The 22,817-nt window shown below is 36.8% G+C and overlaps 1 protein-coding gene and 1 pseudogene across 1 annotated transcript; both read left to right on the forward strand.

The window, feature by feature from the left end:
- Positions 1 to 12,002: 12,002 nt before the first annotated feature.
- On the forward strand, positions 12,003 to 12,693 carry LOC122604322 (annotated as a pseudogene).
- A 760-nt stretch (positions 12,694 to 13,453) lies between these two features.
- LOC122603519 (uncharacterized protein sll0005) lies at positions 13,454 to 20,278 on the forward strand. The gene is made up of 13 exons (XM_043776243.1): positions 13,454 to 13,810; positions 14,473 to 14,622; positions 14,999 to 15,169; positions 15,840 to 15,983; positions 16,139 to 16,244; positions 16,495 to 16,643; positions 16,772 to 16,897; positions 17,001 to 17,144; positions 17,292 to 17,379; positions 17,473 to 17,846; positions 18,061 to 18,381; positions 19,595 to 19,825; positions 19,912 to 20,278. Exons 1-13 carry the CDS (start codon positions 13,592 to 13,594, stop codon positions 20,044 to 20,046), a joined length of 2,358 nt encoding a protein of 785 aa, XP_043632178.1. The 5' UTR covers positions 13,454 to 13,591; the 3' UTR covers positions 20,047 to 20,278.
- Positions 20,279 to 22,817: the final 2,539 nt, after the last annotated feature.

Below are 22,817 nucleotides of genomic sequence, written 5' to 3' on the forward strand. Positions count from 1 at the left end.
GACCAACTAAATAAAATTATCACAAAAAAACCCTTGAAATGACTAATTTAATTGCATAAATTCTTGACCAACCAAATGAAATCCTAACAACGTCTTTCAACAATATTCTATTTATTTCTCTTATAAATTCTGACATATCGACATCATATTAGCATTTATAAATTAATGTATGTCGATTGAACAACACTTTCTTACTTCCTTCTTCAATTTATTTTTCATTTTTTCAAACATACCAAATAATTTAAAACCACAAATAGAGTTGTATATTATTAAGATTAATTATGGTAATAAAAATACATTAATAAAAAGTTTCATTAATTGAAATAAATATTACTTGTCTTCGTTATCGTATTTGCGAAACTAATCGTCATGCTTCTCCCACACAACTTTTCTCGTGCTTTTTTGATCATTGTTTTTAATTCTTTTTACTCAAATCATCGGGAATTGATTATGAACACTTCGATAACTTCTTTCTACCTTGCCGTCCCTTGGATAGTCTTCAAAATATCTTGTTGAATCGTTAAGGTTTGTTGAAGTTACATTCAACATACATCTCTCATAGCTCATCACAAAATTGAACCCGATGAGGTTATGTTTTAAATCTGTTAGACCAATTCATAATCCTATAGTCGATTTATCTGTCAGCTTGCAATTCTGCTTCCATACACAGGCATGAGATCGTACTCGTCAAGACGTATTGCGTTCTTTGTATCTTGGAATGTCTGTTTCTGGCTCATGAAACCATAGTCAATTCAAAACTCCGTGTAATCTTTGAGTTCATGCCAACGCAGCTCGTATGTGAAGGACCTTATGATGCGAGAATGTCCAGATTCACTGAACTAACTGGCACTAGTGAACTGAGTAAGTCTTCTGAACTGAAAGGACTTTCTGAACTGAAGTCCATTTCTGAGCTGAAGTCAACTAAACTGAAGAAGGGTCCTAAACTGATAATGCCATCTAAACAAGCCATGCTAATTCTGCCAGCAATAGCCCATTTCAGACAAGTTTTTACTGAACCAGCCTAGTCGCCGGCGGTAACACTTCTCTACTGGCAAGAAGTTCCAATGACAACCAGTGGATAACACAGTGAAGTTCTTCATTGAAGCATGCCAGTGACCAGTTTCAGTCTAGTCTCCAGTTGGATGCTCAAGTGACCAGTCTCCAGTTAATTGCTCCAGATTTAAGATACCAGTTTCAGAATAATGAAATTTGTTTTAGTCGCTTGTTTGTGGGCCCAATAAAGAAGGAATGACAGCTGTTGACAGGATAAGGAAGGAATGTGTGACAACGTTATTTCTAACGGTTTATGGGTCTTGGCAGAAGGAATTCTTCTAAAAGCCTTGTCTGTCTATATCCTATTAGTTGATAAATTATTTATTGTCCTTTGCCCATAACAGCCTTTTATTTATTTTATTATTATATTTTGTTAATTCCTAAGAAATAGCTTATGTGACTATAAATAGGGGCTTATTTCTTATTGTAAACGAGACTTGATTGATTGAATGAAATTAATAGAGTAACCTTTATTTCTTATCCAAAATCTTCACTTACCTTTATAAATCTTAGATCTTGGTGGTTTGAAGAAACCCCTTTATCGATTATAGTGGTGGCTAAACCTTTATCAAACATAGTAGTGGTTTGGAGTGTTTCATTTATCCTTGATTCCGGTGGCTTGTTGTTAGAAATACAAAATAGTACTTAGTTGTATTTCAAACTTTATATTTTTATGTACTTATTGAAAGGTTGAGGGGGAGTTTTTGTAAAGTTTGCTTAGAGTATAAATACCCCTTAAACCTTCTTTCCTTAAAACTTTAATAACACTTGTAAGCCTTTTCCGGGAATTGAATGAAATCAGATCATTACACACACACATCTTTCTCTCTCAAGAACACACACTAACACACACTTTCCACCATTGTTGATCACCTAACTTCCGCATCAAAACATGAATCTTTTATCATATTACATGTGGTATCAGAGGAAAACAACAATCTCTTGAAGATCCAGAACAAATTTAACACAGATTGGTGCTAGTTTTTTTCAAATTTCATAATTCATGTTCTTCCATAACCGTCTCATCTATTCACCATTTCATCATCAATTTTCACTCAATTTTCCTGTTTTTGTTCAAAAATACATTCTAAATCAAATCTGAAAACATCCTGTTAAATTTCAGAATCCAATTCACAGTTTTGTGTATAATCTGAAATTTGTGGAAAGTTGACTAGATTTTAATTTTCGAGTTTGAGTTGATTTGAGCTATGAAATTGTTGCTAGGGTTGTGCGCGATTGTAATCTGAGCATTTTTGTTTTTGAATCAAGTTCTAACTCTCAAAATTGAGTGAGAAAAGAACAAATTAGTGTTCTACACGACTATTTTGCTCCGACTTCATTTTATTCTCCCAAAGGTCAGCCAGCTTCATCTATCAAAGGTAAAAAGACCATTCCTCCTACCTCAAAGCTCAAAGTTGATATTTCATCTGTTTTTAGAACCTCTGCTTTAAAGCTATCTCTAAATCTAGTTCTTTACCTAAGATGTCTAAGTCTAGCCAAGCCTTGCTAAGAAAAGATACATCTAATGGTATAACTAGTTATAAAGATTAGTATGGTTGGTTCACTATTGCAACACCAAAATAATAGTATATCAAATCTTTCAAAAATAAGAATGTGTTTTTAACTCCTCGAACTAATTCTAAGAATTTATTCGTAACAGGAGGAAAGAGCTTAGCTAGTAATCATAAGTGGATTTCTAAATCATCAGTGAGAAAATCTACTAGCTATGCTAAAACACAAGTGTTTGATAAATCACCAGTTAGAACAAGTTGGATAGCTAATGATTACAAGAAGAAAGTTCCTAATAGGAAAGTTGATTCAAATTTGTGTAATTTAGCTAAACCATGGTCTGTAATAAATTTTAAATCTTCTACTGTGATTTCTAAACCTCTGATTATTGATGTTAATGGGATTGTGATGAATTTTAAGAATAAACCTCTTGTTCGAAAACCTCATTTGTATACCTTTCTTCATTCCACTAACCCAAAAGGACCCATTCAAAAGTGGGTACCTAAAAAGACTTGATTGTGTTTTTGCAGGTAATAAAGGTCTGTGTTTAACATTCCAATCCTAGATGTTGTTCAACATATGATCCTGGAATAAGTTTCTTTTCAAAGAAACAATCTCGAATAAGTGCTCATTACCAATGCACTTACTTGCCTCTGCATGTTTTGTATAATTCCTTCATCTCTTTCTCTTTCATTCATTATTTGTCAAACATTCATGCTATACTTATGTGCAATGTGCTTAAATATCATGCAATGTTTGAGGAGGAGAAAAAGGATAATTCTTGAATATAGGGGGAGTTTGTGTATTCGCACTATTTGAAGAGAAACTTATTGTTAATGTTAGAAAAACAAATAAAAATTTGAAAAATAAAAAATTCATATAAATGATAAAATCAAAACCATTAACAAAAATATGTGTTTTCTTAATAACATTTGTTTTGATAGTTGTTTTATTATGTGTTTTGTTATTTTGAGCCCATCTTCTTTTCTGAAAACCTCAAGCCTACTTTCGAGGCCAATTTCAAGAAGCCCAATTTCCAATATTTGAGCCCAAACTTTTCAAACCGGGTCAAGATCCACAGGATCCAATTCAACCCGATCTGTTTCTTCTACAATGAGAGGGAGGGAAGATTTTATTTTCTTTCTTTATCCTTATTTTACTTTTCCATAAAAAACACACAGTCACTCTCGATCAAAATCACTTTGAATCACAATCGTGTTGATCATTGAAACAAGTTAAGGGTTTTGTTGCCATTTTCCAGCTGATCATTTTATTCCATATCAACATTGTCAGATACCTACCCCCTTTTTAAAGGACTTTATTTCAATCTCAACAAAGAAATGAAAGCATAACTCTTTGCTTGTCGAAGCATCCGAAGCATAACTGCACACTCACACGATCTTTGCCGACAGATAGGAGCATTCGGTGGACCCATTTGAGTTATCTTAGCCCCCAGCCATGCTATTCAATAATATTATAAAAATGGCAGCGTAAGGTAACAACTAGTATTGAAAAGATTTCGAATTTGAATGTAGATCTTATGTTTCTTATTTTTTTCGAAATTCTGACGTCTGTTGATGAATCTGTGTTATTGGAATGATTTAGAAGCATGTTCAGGTTATGTGTGTATGAATTTTAGTTGTTTCAATGCCTAAATTTGTGATTTTGAGAATTCAAAAATGGTAACCCCCTGTTCTTGTGAAGAAGACGACCTAGGACGATCCTCGAACTTTTTAGGTTATTTTTATTGATTTATGTGATTTGAAGTAGTGATATCTTGCTTACAATGTTTCAAATAAGTGTTTGTGTTATGCTGATTTAATCTGAGATGTGTTTTGTGATGTGTGATAACTGATTGGATTTAAGACGATTCTGGCAAAGTCTTCTTAGATTCAAGTTGAGGTGGTTCTGAGACGATCTTGACCAAGATCGTCTTGGTTCCAAAACGACTTGGAAATGAGACAATCTTGCCAAGACCGTCTTAGTTCTACTTATGTGTTTTTCTCTTTGTAACCCCTGAGACCAAGACCAAAACGATCTTGTCAGGATTGTCTTAGGGTCTGTACGCTGTGTGGTTGATGATAATTTTTGAAATTCAATTGAATGGGTAACTGAACTCGTAAGAGATAGGTTTTGCTCAAAACTAATACTTTCAAATATAAAGGGAAGTTATGCTCAATTTTTCCAGAAATTGACATAATTTCAACTTATATTTCTAAGGGTTAGAATTTCTAAAAGTGAAGTGAAGTTTTATCACTTTGTTTCTAAAGACGATCTTGTTAAGATCGTCTTAATTTCTTTCCTTCACTTTAAAAGTTTTCAAGTGATCAAACTATAAGACGATCTCCACCAAGATTGTCCCATTTTTCTTTCCATACATCAACTTTTTCAACATAATAAACTTTGAGACGATCTTAACTAGATTGTCCCACTGCTCTTTCAATACTCAAAATTTTTTCCATCTTACCAAATGTTAAGACGATCTTATCAAGATCGTCCCTTTCATCTTTCCAAATTTAAACTTTTTCCATCATATCAAATGATCAGACGATCTTCTCCAGAGTCGTATTGTTTTCAAATCTGAGTTCAACCTCTGAATGGTCACAGGTTGAAGTTATATCATCCAGAGGAAGAAAGTGTGGGAGTCGTCGTCGACAAGCTTCCCTTTTTTGAAATGAAGCAATGATGAAGAACTTCGAGTCTAGCTAAAGACTCGTAAATAAATTAAGCGCTTCGCGGGAGGCAACCCGTGTGTTTTGAATTTTTGTTTTTATTAAATTTTTAGCAATTTCCATGTTTCTAAGGTGATTATGTCGAGCAATGCAGGTCTGGAACTTCGCTACGCGATCCGGTAAGTTTTTCGTGGATGAAATTCAAGGTAAGTGTGGGGGGTGACACTGTGATGCAGTCTGGTAAACTGCGACGCAGTGTTTGGCCTTACATAATATGCGACGCAGTGTTACTACACTGCGAAGCAGAAAAATCCTCGACTAATAAGCGACTGCGACGCAGGTCTGGTGATGTGACGCAGTCCGAGTGTTGTTCAGAAATTTGAAAATCCAAAAAAAAAAAAATTATAATAATGTAAATGATTAAACTGCGACGCAGTCGGGTCGGATCTGGTCAAACAAATAAGAGGCTAGGGTTGTTTCACTTTTTACTTTTACCATAAAATCTTCATCCACTTTCTCTCTCAAGCTAAACCCTCCGATTTTCCCTTCTTTCTCTTCATAATTTCTTTGAGTTCTTATTTCTTTTGCACACTAATTACCATGACAAGATCTGGAAAGGTTAGTATCCTCTATTTAGCTTGTTTGTTTCGCATTATATAGATTTACTCCTAGATTTGTTGTCATGTTTGAATGAATTAGAACTCATGAATGGGAAGGGTTTTCTTGTGTCAAATTGTTAATTGATAGAATCCGCGAAGGGATTGGGAGTTTTGAAGTTTTTGGGTGTTCAATGGTTTGAAATCTTTTTGAAAGTATGTAGATTATTTTTTCCAGATTAATCAAGAGTGCGACGCAGTATAAGAACTGCGCCGCAGGTCATGTGTATAAGAGTGCGACGCAGTTACCAAACTGCGCCGCAGTATTTGATTTCGAGGTTCAGACTGCTTCGCAGTCCATCAAGACTGCGTCGCAGTTTGACCTTTTGCAGACCTAACCCCCTTATGGAACCCGTATGGTGAATAATATTTTCGGTTTAAAAGTTTTGATGATTGCCATCTTTTTGCAGGCCCCCTCCACTAGTGGACGAAATCCGAGACGTACAGGTTTTTCTCACACAGGTGAGGAATCTTCAGGGGCAGCTCAAGCCGTTGTGGCACCAGTCCCCGCTCTATCTGAACACCAATGGCTCACTTGGCCAATGGTTGGAAAAATTCCTTCACAATGACATCGAAGAGCCCAAGTATCTTCCTGATGATATGTTTGACATGTTGGTTATACGAAGGGACATTGAAGGATTTCTGAGACTGGTGGGTATGGAAAATGATGAGAATGGTAACCCTGTTGACCAAGAATTCCGAATGTGGATAGACATTTTCGGAAATAGGGAAATGGTTTGTAAGGAATGGTGCTTGGAATTCTTTTCAACTATCAATGTGAGCACCATTGACAAAGTGAAAAACATTTTTGATGAGAAATGCATACATTTTCGCTGTGGGGGAAGAGATCGATCTTTAACCATAGTTGAATTTGGAATTGCTACCGGGATGTACACTAGGGAGTTGGTAGATAATAATGAATTGTTTAGGAAGGTCTTGAGAATGGGAGCTCGTACCGGGTTGGGTTTTCGGAGGGTAGTCAGAAGTCATACTATGCACAATTTTTTGGGGAGACTTGGAGTTTTAAGTCAAGGGTGAACTCTATTAAGTCACCTGTTTTGAGGCTGTTTTTAAAAATGATTACATACTTGGTTATCCAGCGATCCAATCAGCGGGACAAGGTGTATTTGGAGGATATGTGGTTGTTGAGACTTTTTCATGAGGGTGCCCGTATAGATTAGCTTGTGCTCCTTATGTGGTAGCAAAACATATGGGTACCCGAGGCATGAGGGATAGGAAGCTTATGTGTGGTCATTATGTTACAAAATTGGTGAAATTCTTTGGTTGTGAAGGGGATCGAGCAAATATGGTGTTTAACTTGAATTGGAAACCTATGAAACCATTTGAGTATCCAGATTTGAAGCAGTTTGGGTTACTTAAACCTCAAACCAATAGAGGTTTTTACTCTTTGATTGATTTTAGTGATGCCGCCCCTGAGGGCGATGAATGTGATGATGGTGAAGATACTGATGAAGAGATGGAGGAGGCAGTGGAGGAAGAACTAGTTAGACGCCCTAAGCGTCGTGCCACTTCCACTGCGGGAGCTTCTTCTTCTTCTTCTGTTCCTGCAAGTTTTGATTTCACCTCGCTTCAGTGTGTTGTTGATCGGATGTTCGAATCTCAGCAATCATTTCACACACGCATGGATAATTTCAGAGAGCAGGTTGGGGGAGATATGACTATGATGGGTTCTGGGCTTGGGAGAGTAGTCTATGACTCGCGCCGTTACTAGCCCATGTGGGAGGCACAGCTGAGAGGGCAGGAATTTAGCCCACCCGTTGATCTTCCCGACTACCGTCCACCTGCCATGTTTATCCCGCATTAGAGAGTCGGTGGAGATTTTTACTTTCCTCCCGAGCATGTGGTCGAGGAGCCTCCCTGTCACGATCCAGGGGTATTAGGACCGGATATGCCGGTCCGATTTGGTTGTTATACAGGTACTTATACTGGCATGGACGTGACCTAGGCAGGAGCTTCTGAGCAGACTTATGCAGAACAGGTGGTTGGTTCTTTCTTTGACTATGGTAACCTTCCTGGTTACCAACACTACCCACCTCACCCTCCACCACAGTGAGTTTTTATGCAGGTTGATGAATGAGAAGCCGTCAGTTCGCTGTTTTTGATGGCTTGTATGATTTGTTTGAACAATTTCATTTTTCGTACTTTTCATTTCGATTTGGTTGTTTTGTATCCACCCTACGGGGTGATGAGACATCGTATTTTCTTTCCATTTCCGTAGAATAATTAGGTTTGAATGTTGCATGCTTAACAATTATATTATTATGTTGCCTTTGTTTGTGTTCATGTGTGATAGCAAGGTTGTCATATGCATATGCTGGCAGTAAGTTCAGCGCGCATTATTCTTGTTGGCATCATTCGCGCATGGAACACCACATGTACCCGGTAAGTTTTTCTTGTTCTTATTTTGTTTTTTTTAGTTTACTTTTCCCTATTTCCCTTATTTGGCTTAGTTTATTGGACATTGAGGACATTGTCCAACTCAAGTGTGGGGGGGGAGGTAAATAGGAAAAAGTCGGGTAATTTGTGAAGATTTTTGCATGTTTGTCCTCGTAGTTAATTGCTTTTGTCACCTAATTATAGATATAAATGAGCAATGTAACTCCACCTTAGTAAAGTCTTTAATATGTGGAATGTGCTTAGACTGATTAACGTGGCAATCCTTTCTGGATTAATAACATTGCTAGCATGCTTATAGCACCAGAACACCAAATTTGTGAGATATTATTGATTCATCGCTAGTATGATAGGTGTTACGGTTTTGGAACTATCAACCTTGTAAATTTGTCTCTCTCTTAGGCTTTCGGATTTATCCGGGAGTAAGAGTCTCTTTTGAGCTCTGAACTAGGATGTGCGAGTTTGAGGTTGATTTTCCATTTCTGGAATATTGCATTTGCTATGAGTGTGCCGGTGATTGCGTTGATTCTAGAACTTGTCCTTGTTGATCGTTTCGTTATTTTGCTATATGATGAAGAGGCAAATTTAGGATAAAACCTTTATTCTTTGTTTCACCCTTTGTTTCGTAAAATTCTATTATGTGCTTAGTAGCTAACTACACCGGTTAGTGAACCACCCGTTGGAAACCCGTATGTTGCACTCCCTTTTAGTGCATGAAACAATATAAAACATGTTGTCACTAGCCCGTTCTTTGTTATTAAATCCACCTAAATATAAACCATTCCTCACTATACCGATAGTCGACGTCCTAGTGGGTCATTGGTTGCCTTTGCTAGATTGGATGGTTTGGGTTTTACCTTATTATGTCGGGACGGGATATTCTCATCTTATGGGGGTAGTTTGATTTCGTCATGGTTCTTGGATAAAGTCTAAATTGTTTATCTTAGCATCTTTTGAGATGATTTGTCACTGTTTCTTAAATTATGTAAGAGAATACCAATTAGTCAGAGTAAAAGTAGCTCACAAAAAATGAATAAAAAGAATAAAAGAATTGAAAAACAGAAAAAATAAAAAATTTGAGCTTGGGCTGTGAGTTGGTATTTCTCCTTTTTGTCAAATCATTTTCATGTAAGTTGGTCGTCATTATAACCAACAAAGTGTGTTGAAGTTTAATACGTATATGGTTAGAATGTTTGAAGTTGGCAAGTTTGTTTGAAGTCAACATTGGTTAGATTTGGTTGATAAGTTGTTTGATGGAGAACTTTTTGGGATGTGGACCGTTGGCAACTAATGACATGGGTTTGTTTGGACTAGACTATATGTGAAAATTTGTCAAGTGTTGTGTTAGTTCTTTGTTAACACAAAATGTTTCCCAAATTCCTATGCCTTGTTTAAATGACCTGTTTAGCCTTAAAATGTTACCTCCCTTAAAGTCCTCTTCTGATAGACGTTATAGGGCGCATGCGCCTTGGCGACTTAGGAACGATCCTTGTACAAGCCTATGGTTAAAAGATTATGCATCACGACTTGGCTATTGAGTGATTATTCAAATATTCAACCCCAAAAGAAAGTTAGTTGGAGTAGGATAGGCGAGATATCACTTGTTCGTTTCATTTGTGCTTAGTCGTGTTACTGAGGCTTGTATATCAGTCAAATATTGTCAAACGTTCCGGTTTTCATTTAAGATTAAAACTGCCTAACCATTTATTCTTATTCTTGATTATGGTTGAGCTTCTTTTTGATAACTGAAATGTGGTTCCATAAAATACCAAGGTTTGATTTGTTTTCAGTCTGGATTTGCTTGAGGACAAGCAAAGCTTAAGTGTGAGGGGATTTGATATGTCGTATTTTATGCCCATTTCCCATAGCTTAAAGTGGTTGTTTAGTGAGGTTTACGAGTCGTTTTCGTATACAGCTGGTGCGTTTATGGTATGTGTCAGTGTTTCAGGTGGAAAACAGGTACCTAAGCGATAACTTGAAGAAAACGAAGTTTCTGGTGCAAAACGAGTGCTTACGGACGTTTTACGGAGCACATAATTGAAGATTAGAAGAAAGTCAAAGCTGGTCAAGGTGGTCAACGCAAGTCAACAAGAAACTGCGACGCAGTATGGGTATACGTCGCAATAATTTAAGTCGAGGTTGAAACTGCTTCGCAGTATAGGGAAATTGCGACTCATTTTGTGTATATACAACAGAAGGCCAGTCAATGAAAGTTAAAGTCAATAGAAAAGTCAAAGAAGGAACTGCGACACAGTTTAATGCCGAATCTGCTGAATTTAGTCAGCATATAAATAGTTGCAATAAACATTCCAAAAACCTATCTTTCACTTTCCAGACGATTTTAAGAGCTTTTTCTAGGGTTTATCTTATTTTTCATCATTTTGAAGGATCAAAGACTCGTTCGGAATCATTTCGTTATTCGTTTTTCAATCCTTTGTATTCGGTAACAATAAATTCTTTCGTTTTGATTTGTTATTTCATATTTAATATGAGTGGCTAATCGCCTTTTCATCCATCTTGATGGAGTGAGACATTATGTAAAGATTGCACAATATTTATTAATTCAAGTGATTTGATTTAACGTTTTGTCGAAATCTCAATCTATTAATTATTTGCTATTCGATTATTGATTGCGGATAATTTGTGCTCATTGCTTAGTGACGACTAGGATTTGGGTATAAGTTATTTTGATTGCTTAGTTAGAAGCAATTGGTTCTATGACGGGTACGGTAGAGGGAAATCAGTATTTGATAAGAATTAACGGGTTGACGGTTGGGTACAACCGATAGGCAAAATTGTTATCTGAAATGACCAAAACAATTGTTTAACTAGAGAAGTTATAAAAAAGGCGTCTCGGGGTACCGGTCTTAATAATGAAACTAGTTTATACAAGAGAGTCGAATAAGTTGTTTACTTGACGGGTACGGGGTTGACAATTAATTTGAGTCTCGGTCATTTAATCATTAAATTGAATTTGAACTTCATCAAATGTGCAATCCTAACATTCTGTTGAGCGAAATCAAGATGGGTGACTTTTAAATTATTGTTTTCAACAACAAACTTCTCTTTCGATTAATCCTTTAGGATTACTGACTTTTCAAACTAACTATTTGCAACGTGGCAACTCGGCCACAAAAACCCCCCATTTTTACTTGATACATTTAATGTTTTACAAATGCTTGTTTAAGTCCTTGCGAACGATCTCGGCTTACCAGTTTTTAACTATACTGCATGCGATCAGGTACATTGCCTGTGAGTGTGCAGTAATCAGTATTTTCGGTAAATAGTGTTTATAAATTTATAAGCACTTTGAAACCACACGATGGTTTTAGATTAAGGACAAGATTATTAGCTAGAAGGGAACTTCACAAACTGCTAAAATTGAAAAGTTTAATCTTCAATTAGGCTTGAGCCAAGGATCCTATGTTGATGTTTCAGGAAAAAAGCTCTGCTCATATTAGAGAGGTGGTTGGTGTTGCTTGTAATTTGCAAAATTCCCGACTGATGAGTGCCGAATATAAGGTGATATAAAGGTATGCACACTTTTTTGTTTCCCGAGCTAATGATCATAATCTTCTAACCCTCAACTATATGTACGTGATATTGTTTCAGGTTTGGAGTTTTAAACGACATGAGCAGAATTCCAGTTTCTTAGATTCTTTCGGTCTATCATGATTGTTGAAATCCTCTGAACAAAATGCCTTCCATCTGGAACCGTAAAACTAGCCTTCAGGTAGTTGATAGCTTTCAATAGAGGTATCAAGCTGGGCAAGTCAGACAGGTTGGGTAAGAAATAAAAATGTTTATTTAAAACGGGTTACATCGTTCTTTGTTAATTAGAAAGAGTGTAAATACGTAGTTGTTAACGGATATGGTGCTCCAAAGTCGAGGAAACTTGCAGAGAAAGTTTCATACGATGGATATTATGTAGTTGTTCCCGACCTCTTGCTTGGTGACCCCTTGACTCTTGAAAGTAATATACAAGATTGGCTAAATAATTATGCACCGGAGCAAGCGGTTGGATTTGTGAAGCCGTATATCCAGGCTCTCAAAGGTAAAGGTATATCCAAATTTGGGTTGCAGCTTTTTGCTGGGGTGCCAAGGTCGTCGTAGAGCTAGGAAAGGATGTTGATGTACAAGTTGTTGCCCTCTTGCAACCTTCTTTTGCCATTTTAGAATGATATCAATGGTGTTAAAGTCCGTATTGGGATGCTAGGTGCTGAGATCGATCAGCGATCCCCACCAGAATTGATCAAGGAGTTTGAGGCTGTTCTTGAAGCCAAACACCTGATTGGATTGTGAGATGTGAAGATGAAGATGCTTCAGTGGTGAAATGTGCTAAAGAGGCTCACTGGGACCTTTTGAATAGGTTTGGCAAATGTATATAAACAAATTATAATAGCCTGTAAAAACTGTATCATGTACTAAAAGAGAGTTGGAAAGGTTTTAGAAGCTTCATTACAACTAAATGACCTCTGTTTGAAGATGTCATTTCACAGCTTAAAATTCCTCTGAGTGTGCTTGTCTCTGTACAAACGAGTATAAAGTTAGAGTTCAAGTAATGGATTATGTGCTTGCTATTGTAATATACGAGTAATTATTAATGCAATATAGGGTAAATGTCAACCTTCTAACTTTTTTTGTGAACCGGCTTATGAGTCTACATCTTCGTTATCATTTTGGAGGTGTTCTGTATTCTGGTTATCATTTTGGAGGTGTTTTAGTGTTAAGCTATTATATTCCTCATGTGAGATTTATGTATGTATTTATGTTTTAATGCATTTTTACTCACTCATTGATATTTATCTTCTGAGTTTATATACAAGGTTATAATGTTAATTATACTTTTTGCAAATACAACGATGTGAGCACAATATCAAGTTATAATGTATCGACTATGCAAACTACGTACATTTTTATATATATTTAACAGCTTAAAGTTTTACTTCCGAGTTAAACTCAGATTGATTAGTATTAAATATCAACCTTGCAATTAAACAAAAACGCTAGGTAAGGCGGAACCCGGCAAAGAGAGAAAAAGAAATACGGAGTAGTAATATTTTCTTGCTCATCTTTTCACCACGTGTACAACAATCACGAAACCCACAAACAATTCCCCTGGCACATATTGTTTGATCCACCAGTATTCAACTAGTGGTCAACCCACACACACATCCCTCCCACTTACACACACCACAATCCCACATATACATATATCTCCCATTCACCAAAAACACTTGTTTCATTCATCTTGTTTCCAATTCCGTTATCAAATATTTCTAAATCATGGAAACAACATCTCAGCTCACTTGTCATACAATCAATTCTCTTTCTCGCTCAAGTGATTACACACGATTCAATTCCGTTGGTCGTTTGCTTCCGAGCACTGTCATGATCAAACGCCGGAATCGAGTAACTCGTGCTGTCGCAACCGAGCCGAAACCCAAGGCGACTGAACCTCGGTCGTCTAGAAGTACTGTCAATGGATCTCCCATTAATGGCACGGTATGTATCCAATTTTCAATACCTCTCTATATTTCTATAATTCATATACAGTGTATGTATCTATATGGTAACAAGTGTTTTTTTTTTGGTTATAAGTTATGATGGTATCAAACAAACAACGGTTGTTTACAGGGTCACATTACATAGAATAACAAAAATTGAGAGTTTTTATACATACATACAAACATTCGAGATTGTGGCATACAATATCAAAAGTTCAGCCAATGTGGGGTTAGTCCATTTGGTAGAGGTTCTTGTTTATTGGGGTGAAATCTAGGTCTATCCTTGCCTTCCTTGGCAATTGTCACGCCCGATTTTTTTACTATTTGGGGTAGTTCAAAGTTTGATATATACAATAAATATTGTTAGAGTTGCGGATACATATAATTTGACAAGTTTCAAACATTTTTGGGCACTTGTCCCGTTAATTATTACAGCCTGAGGTTGATTGCAGCTTTAATCTTTTGTAATGATCTCCTCATCCTCTAACTATGATATGGGCAGTGTCGTTCTTTCTGATTAAATATGGTAATGATAGAAATGATGTGTCTACATTTACTATGGTTCATGATATTTTTTAAGGAATTTTTGCATTGGGTATCTGAAAAAGTGGTTTTAGGTTTTGATTAATGGATATATTTTTTATTTATGCGTGTATCCAGAGAATGGAGACAGTTTCGCAAGAGATAAAAAGAGTTAGGGCTCAAATGGAGGAGAATGAGCAGTTGGCATCACTTATGAAGGGCCTTAGGGGTCAAAATTTAAGTGACTCTCAGTTTGCTGCTGACGATGTTCAACTTCGCCTTGTAGAGGTATTACTCACAATCCAGGACTATGGTCCACAAATAACACACTTAGATTGGTTAGACGTTTTTCTGATTACACTTTATAATATTCCAACCTAGTTATTATAACTTTTGTTTTTAAATCTGTGCTTGTTTCGTTATTTAGCAGATAGACCAATTCTATTATGATGAACCATGGTTATCAGATCAAATTACCAAATTAGCCTGTTTCAGAAATGTATATATTTACCAGTTTCGGACATTATTGAGTATTTGAGTATACGTCCCAAAATCGATCACCAACTTATGTGTACATTTATTCTATGACATTAGCCTTTTAGGTGTGTCAATGAGTGTGTATGGATCTGTATTTTATATGAAATTTGGGTTTGTACTTTGTCAGACTGATGAAAGTAGCGAATTGTTGCCAATGGTGTATGATCCTGCTAGCATTTCTGCATATTGGGGTAAAAGGCCAAAGGCTGTTGCCACTCGTATAATGCAGCTGACGTCTGTGGCAGGAGGGTTTTTATCACGCCTTGCTTGGGATGTGATAAACAAAAAGGTTAAAGAGGTAAGTGATCATTTGTGTTTTCTTCCCGTGTATTTTGGCATTTTGATATCTGTAGAAGTATAAAATGTTTAGAGGTTAAGGTAACTTATTTTACTAAACTCATGGAGGTATATTTGTTCATTTGGATAAGTGTGTTCTGTGGTTGGTTTGTAAACTCCGAACCTTTATCAACCTCATGACAATTTTTTCGTTCCTATTCCTGAGTCCTGACAGTATAGTAAGAAACTCCTAAACGTGGCTGATCAATAGATAGAAGTCTTATTTTGGCTCTAGATGTCTTTGTAGTTCATGCATAGTGTCTAGATGTTTTTGCCTGGTTGTGGCATGCTATGTCTATAGTTGTTTTTGGTTTAGGTGGTAGCACAAATGTAATTGTTGTGTAAAGTCGATATAGTACGTCTATCATATCGCCTGAACTCTATTGTTTTAGGTGTAATACAAGCTAACCAGGGGTATCTTCTACCCTATTATACCAAAAAAAACTCCTAAAGCCTTGTGCCAGTATGTTGTTATCCCACTATCTATAGGAAAGTAAATTTATATGTTGAGGAAGGGAATAAAAATAATGATCCAAAGACCACTTTCATTAGTAGCTTGACTGTGCTTGTTTACATATGAGATTTATGCCCACTCAAAACTTATATTGATACAAAATTGTTATGTTCCTTAGAATGAAGTCGCTCGAGCAATTGAGTTGAGGGAAATCGTAACCTCTTTGGGTCCGGCATATATAAAACTCGGGCAAGCATTAAGCATTCGACCAGATATATTGTCACCTGCTGCAATGACTGAGCTGCAAAAGCTTTGTGATAAGGTTAGACCAGACTTAGCATCTGAGTATTCGGTGAATGCACATTGACAAAAGAACGCTGAAACTCTCTTATTATAAAGCGATAATAGTAGTATATCTTCATGCTGTAGAATTACTTGAAATCCCTCAATTTCACTTGTGTTTTCTGATTGCCCAAGGTTCCATCATATCCGGATGACATTGCCATGGCATTTATAGAAGAGGAACTTGGACAACCATGGTACAATATCTATTCGGAACTCACGACGTCCCCTATAGCTGCAGGTGACTTCCTTACCTCCTACTCCTTCAGATTCTTTTTCTTCTCTTTGAAATATTAATATTCACAGACCATTACGGCACACTTCTCTGTAGGGTGAATACTGTTTTTGTCCCCTTCATTTTTACGCACATATGTAAGTAGGATTGTACTTCTTCTCAAGGAATAATGTGATCTGTAAATGTATATGGCGTCTGACTTTATGTTGCTAATGAAAGTCACCTTACATTTACCATGGACCTGAATATATTGCAGCTTCACTTGGGCAAGTTTACAAGGGTCGACTGAAGGAAAATGGGGATTTGGTTGCTGTTAAGGTACAGCGGCCTTTTGTGCTTGAAACGGTAACCGTTGATTTGTTCATCATAAGGAACTTGGGATTGGCTCTTCGACGCTTTCCTCAGGTAATATTAGTCACGTTGTTAAAAATGTACTTCCATATTATATTATATATTTCATCATGAGGAACCGGTGGTCCTTTCATTGGAGGAAAGACAGTATGGTTTATGATGTTTCTTCCTTTCATATTTAGATCTCTCTGGATGTTGTTGGTTTGGTTGATGAATGGGCTGCTCGTTTCTTTGAGGAACTTGACTATGTTAACGAGGGTGAAAATGGAACATATTTTGCAGAGATGATGAAGAAGGACCTACCACAGGTAATTTCTGTTCTGTAATCAAATACAGATATCTTTTTGTGCCTTCACACAATTTGCTACTCCAGTTTTCTTCAACATATTGTAATATATTCTGCTGTTTCAGGTCGTCATACCCAAAACCTACACGAAATACACATCAAGGAAAGTTCTTACTACACAATGGGTTGATGGCGAAAAGCTTTCGCAAAGTACTGAAAATGATGTTGGGGAGCTGGTTAATGTCGGTGTTATATGCTACCTAAAGCAGGTAAACTATTGCAAATAAATGGAATATTTGGGTGTATATATTAATGATTTGAAATTTAAATACAGGTTCAAATAAGAAAACATGAATTATTTTATTACAATACTATATTTGGTAACGCTTTCTGACAAATTCCGTTTTTGAATGTAGTTACTGGATACAGGTTTCTTCCATGCTGATCCACATCCTGGAAATATGATTCGCACTCCAGATGGGAAGCTTGCTATTCTTGATTTTGGTAATAACAATAGCATCTGTTTTGAGTTGTTTTACCTGATTTCCTTTCATTTGTTATTAATGCTAATTGCTGGAATAATCATTTTGGTGACAGGTTTGGTAACGAAGTTGACGGATGACCAAAAGTATGGGATGATTGAAGCTATTGCTCATCTTATTCATAGAGATTATGATGCAATTGTCAAAGATTTTGTGAAACTTGGTTTCATTCCAGAGGGTGTAAATCTGGGTCCGATATTACCTGTGTTAGCCAAAGTATTTGACCAGGCCCTTGAAGGTGGGGGCGCAAAAAATATCAACTTCCAGGAGTTGGCAGCTGATTTGGCTCAAATAACATTTGACTATCCATTTCGCATCCCTCCTTATTTTGCTCTTATCATTAGAGCAATAGGAGTTCTTGAGGGGATAGCTTTAGTAGGAGATCCAGAATTTGCCATTGTGGATGAAGCATATCCATATATTGCGCAGGTATAATGTTTAAGGCATGCTTCATCTTTAGCTACTTTATGAAATATTTATAATAGAATAAGTCGTGATAAGTTTTGATCTAATATTATGCATAGATAACCAGATACTGAATACAATAGAAAATAAATGGTATGAGATTCTGGTACTCTCTTACTGAATCAGCTCCATATTTAGCTAAACTTAAAATTTCCATTTTGTTGTTGTCTGACTTCAGAGACTACTTACTGATGAATCTCCACGTTTAAGGAGTGCTTTGCGTTACACCGTATATGGAAAATCTGGAGTATTTGATGCTGAAAGATTTATAGATGTGATGCAAGCTTTTGAGAGTTTCATAACAGCAGCCAAAAGTGGTGGCGGGGAAGATATGAATGGTGATATGGCTGGACTTGGTATTATACAAAGTCAGACAAACTTTAACTTACCAATGTTCCAGTCGGGTGGATCTCAAGAATCGCCAGTTCAAACAAGAGCAGCTTTGGCGTTTCTGCTGTCTGACAAAGGGAATTTCTTTCGAGAATTTCTCTTGGACGAGGTAACCAACATAGTCTCTTTATCTTTTTTCTCTGTTTGGCCACTTTATCTTGTATAGTATAAATAACCAAATGGGCATCAGGTGGATTGGCTAATTTGATTTGGTCAACAAGATTATTTTGTGCAAGTCTAGATGATTAGGAGCACAGTTGGTTGATCCGTAACACTTTGGTCTAAAACATGTAATTTTATATGTAGGTGACGTGTCACGCGTAATGATATAAAGTATATAAACGGTAGCGAGTCTGATTGAGTAAATTGATTTAGATAGTCATATGTATGTATGTAAACTCAGTCAACTTATGACTCGTTTATGCCAGTTGGCTTATTTCCTTTTAAACTTATATTTCTTAGCCTTATTACCCATTAGAAACAAAACATAACCCGAATCAACCCATTATAAGTGAATTGTCATATCGGACCACTGATGGGTTATATAACTATTATCAAATCACAAAGCACGCAGCGGAATATTAATTCTATGTAGTTAATTTAATTAACCAAGATAGAAAACGTGTACCTTAGATTGAAGAGAATAAAGCAAGAAACTTTATGGAAAAGGTTTAAAATAAACCTCTCTACGATCGCACACACAACGTTAGAATGTAGGTATGCTAGTACTTGATCACGATCCGAACAACCTTTGTTAACACCCCTTTAATTCGAACTAACCAAAACCCGAAACCCTTTGTTTTTGGTAGAAACTGCCGAAGCCAAGAGAGAGGAGAGAAGGAGAGATTTTTAGGGTTTTAGAAAACCTTAAGATTTGTGTGTTGAAAACAATTAGATTAGCCCTCCTTATATAGGAGTAGGAAACTTGATGACCAAGTTTAGGGTTTTAAAACCTTCCAATTTGGCCGGCCCCCCCTAGAGGATTCTAGAGGGTTTCCTAATTGTTTCCTAATCACAACTCTCCTTCGTTAAGTATTAACCCTTTTAACGGACGATCGTTAGTTTTTCGTGATCTAATTAATTAATAAATTACATTTAATATATTAATCAATTATATTTACATTCGTGTTGAACGTGTGACCCCGTAGGCTTAAATACTTTTCGGACATACGTTCATTTTACGTGATCATATTCCAACAGTTTGTACATAGCTAATCCTTGAATTTGGTTTGGTCTTCATATTAAAAGCGTGCAATATTCCATCAAATAGTCGTCAACCAAGAATTTGAAATTGTGCTAATGTATTAATTTTATGTCAACAGATTGTGAAAGCCATTGACGCTGTTACTAGAGAACAGTTGGTCCAAGTAATGGCAGTATTGGGAATCCTAAACCCAACACCAGTTTTTAGCATGGTTCCTACCTTTGGAACCATAAGGCCCATGGGTTTAATTCCTTACATAACTGAGGAAGACAAAGTTATATTAAACAATGTTCAAAAGATTGTTGGATTTTTAACTTCTCAAGATTCAAGACCTAGATCACCAGATCAGGTACTAATATGAAGACATTGCTTTACTGTGATCACTACTACAAATTTTCTTTACTGGTCAATAAAGTACCTTACTTTTGTTTACAGGGTTTAGATGTGACTCGTGTCATCCAAGAACTTATCCCCATAATGCCCGGTTTATCAGCTAAAGTGCTTCCTGAAGTGCTAAGTCGGTTATCTTCCCGAGTTATGGCTCGCTTGATCCGGGATACATTTTTGTAATTTAAGACGGAAGCAACTGGCCACACAATTGTGCATATGATAGGAACTGTTATTGAACTTCTAAAATTGTAACCGAGTTCAATTTCTTTTGCCAATCTACTTGGCTCGCACGCATTTACACTTACCTGATACTTTGAGTTGTATAGAACTTTAGGACAGGCAACGTGGCAGATGGACAAATGTAAAGTTGTAAAAGGAAAATAATACAGATCTTAAAACTTATTTTATGCCAGTTATAACTGTATTTTATGCTTACAGAAGCATATATCAACTTTTTACTCAAATTCTGCAAGTTTCATTGTTCAGAAACATTTGCACATTCACATGTAGGCATAAACACTCTACCAGTACACATGAGGTGTTCACCGAACCGGGGTTAGGTTGAAGATGGGATGATAGGTGTTTTTGGGTCGTTCGCTGGCGGTTCCCCAAAGGTAGCTTTCTAGCCTCTTTACGTCAATCGAACGAGTATGTGAGATTGTGATCTCTATGTGTGATCGAGAAAGTGTATAATGCCTTAAAAGGTGTTTAGGTTCTCCTTTTATAGGGAGGTTTGATCTTGGAGAATAAGCTAAGCCTCTTTAGGGTTTTTCTAAGTCTTACGCCAGGAGTATCGTTTCCATAATTACCGGCCTCTTATGATAAGAGCAAATCCCGGTTTTTCAGGGAGGTAACTCTTATCTATTCACCTTCTGCGGGATCCTTCGTGCCGGAGAGGCCTTCGTTACGGAGAGGACTTCGTATCGTAGCGTGTTACTGTTCCTTTGTGCGACAGAACCTGCATACTGTTGGGAGGGTATATCATCAAGCCTCCAAGTCCAAGGTTTTTGCTAAATAGCATTGCCTTGGACTACTCCTGCTCACTTCCTTTTTGTCGAGGGTGTATTTTGTAAATATTTTGAACCGCCTAATTTAATTGTGATTTGAAGTTTAATTAAGGGGTAGATGAACGCGTATCTCGAGGTCTTTGATTGACGGTTGAGAACTCCATGCAGCCGCATATATAAATTGTCTTTTTCCCTTTTTTCTTTTTGACTTCCGATCAAAAAATATCTCACTCTCTGTTTCTTAGGGTTTTCTTCATCTGCTTCCGGTCAAAATCACTAGGTACGTTCTTGTCTTCTTCTGATATTTTTCTTTTCTTCTTTTGCTTTTTGTTGTTTCTTTTTATCGTTCTTAATGGCAAAAAGAGGTTTAGAAACCACCGAATAAATTGTCATTCGATCCAAGTTGGATGATTTTGTCAATACCTATGTTCCTGGAAAAATAGATTCTTTTAAGATTCCGACTGACGGTGAGACCATCGTTACAACCAGAGGGGTATGTTGGTTTCTATGTGAATAGATGACATAGGGTAACGTTAGATATCCATTCACACCCTTTCTTCTTAGTGTCCTGAATCACTTTAGGATCCATATTTCAAATATAACCCTCTTGGTTTATCAAAAAAGGTTGCGTTTGAGGTGATGTATAGGGCATATGGTGGCGAGCCGTCGCTGGATTTATTTAGGTATTTTTGTCAAATATGTTCTGCTGGTGACTGGGTTACATTAGGGAATCGCTCCAAGGGAAGTTGTTTTCGAAAGGGTGGTTTAGATATTCGTCACTGGAAGAGTGATTTTGTGTTTATGAAATCCTCATTGATCCCCACTGCTTATGATGCTTTGTGTGATAAAAAGTTGTTGTGTATTCATACGGAATTTGAAAATCCCTTTGCTGATGGTGTCGTTGGTCAGTTGTGTCTAGATATTCGTTTGAATCTAATTAAAGTTGTATCGTACCCTGATGTTGTTTTGTATAAAGCCAAAGTGATTTGTGTCCTGCCTGGTGGTGCAGTTGATATTTATGCTGAGGGATTTTTTATTATTTTTGTGGTGTTTTGGCCTTAATTTTTGATTGTGGTGTTTGATTTTTCCCTTTTGTAGATATGACTTTCAGAACGTTTGTGAAGAAAGGGGTAAAAGAAGTGACTTTGGTACCTTGTCTTGGGGGACATGGGAGTGGCATTGCTGATACTACTTCTCAGAATGTCGGTTCCTTTGGTGTTCATAACGAGGCTCCTGAGGTATCAAGTGTTGCGAATCCCACTATCCTAAATGTTGCTATGTCTGAAGTTGAAGTTGCTGAGGTCTCCGCTACTGACAAGAAGATGAAGAAGAAAGATACCCCTAGCTCTAGTGTTCCCCCTAATATTAGGTCGTTTACGGAAAAGGAAAATTGGGGATGATGTCAAGTCTGCTGAGTTTTGGAAGCCTTTTGTTCCAAAGACAGGTACGATTCTTTTTTTTTATTCATACATCCTTAAGATTCAGTTTTCAGTACTATTGTATAGAAGCATGTGTTTATACTTTTTGCTGACTACAGGTGCCCATGATCAAGAGATCTTTAATTGGCCGGATGGTGAGGGTGTGAGTGCTGAATATGTGGAAAAGATAGATAAGATGTACAATGAGACTTTCCTTCGTGTCTTCCAAAAGGATCGCCAATTTCATGCTTATCTTGATACTGCTATTGTGAGGCGTGCTACCAGGATGTATGTTGATTTAAGATCCAAGAGTCTGGAGGTGCAATCTTTGTTAGCTACTGTTGATGACTTGAAAGCTGAGGCCAGGTTTGTTACACAGTCGAATCATCCGACATTGTCCAAGATTTGAGGCAAAAGATACATGATTTGGAGGTTGCAGCTACTATTCGTGAGGAGACTGTCAAAGTTACAACAAGTCAGTACATAAGTGTAACTATTACATTTATCATGGACTAATTGTGACCGT

The sequence above is a fragment of the Erigeron canadensis genome, chromosome 6 (assembly GCF_010389155.1).
Source record: "Erigeron canadensis isolate Cc75 chromosome 6, C_canadensis_v1, whole genome shotgun sequence".
NCBI lineage: Eukaryota > Viridiplantae > Streptophyta > Magnoliopsida > Asterales > Asteraceae > Erigeron > Erigeron canadensis.

What these genes read in the sequence shown, in the direction of transcription:
- LOC122603519 (XM_043776243.1), top strand. Translation starts at nt 13,592, where the DNA reads ATGGAAACAACATCTCAGCTCACTTGTCATACAATCAATTCTCTTTCT. An exon ending in GACGTCCCCTATAGCTGCAG is followed by an intron (nt 16,245 to 16,494) that starts GTGACTTCCTTA and finishes AATATATTGCAG; the next exon opens with CTTCACTTGGGCAAGTTTAC. An exon ending in CATATCCATATATTGCGCAG is followed by an intron (nt 17,847 to 18,060) that starts GTATAATGTTTA and finishes GTCTGACTTCAG; the next exon opens with AGACTACTTACTGATGAATC.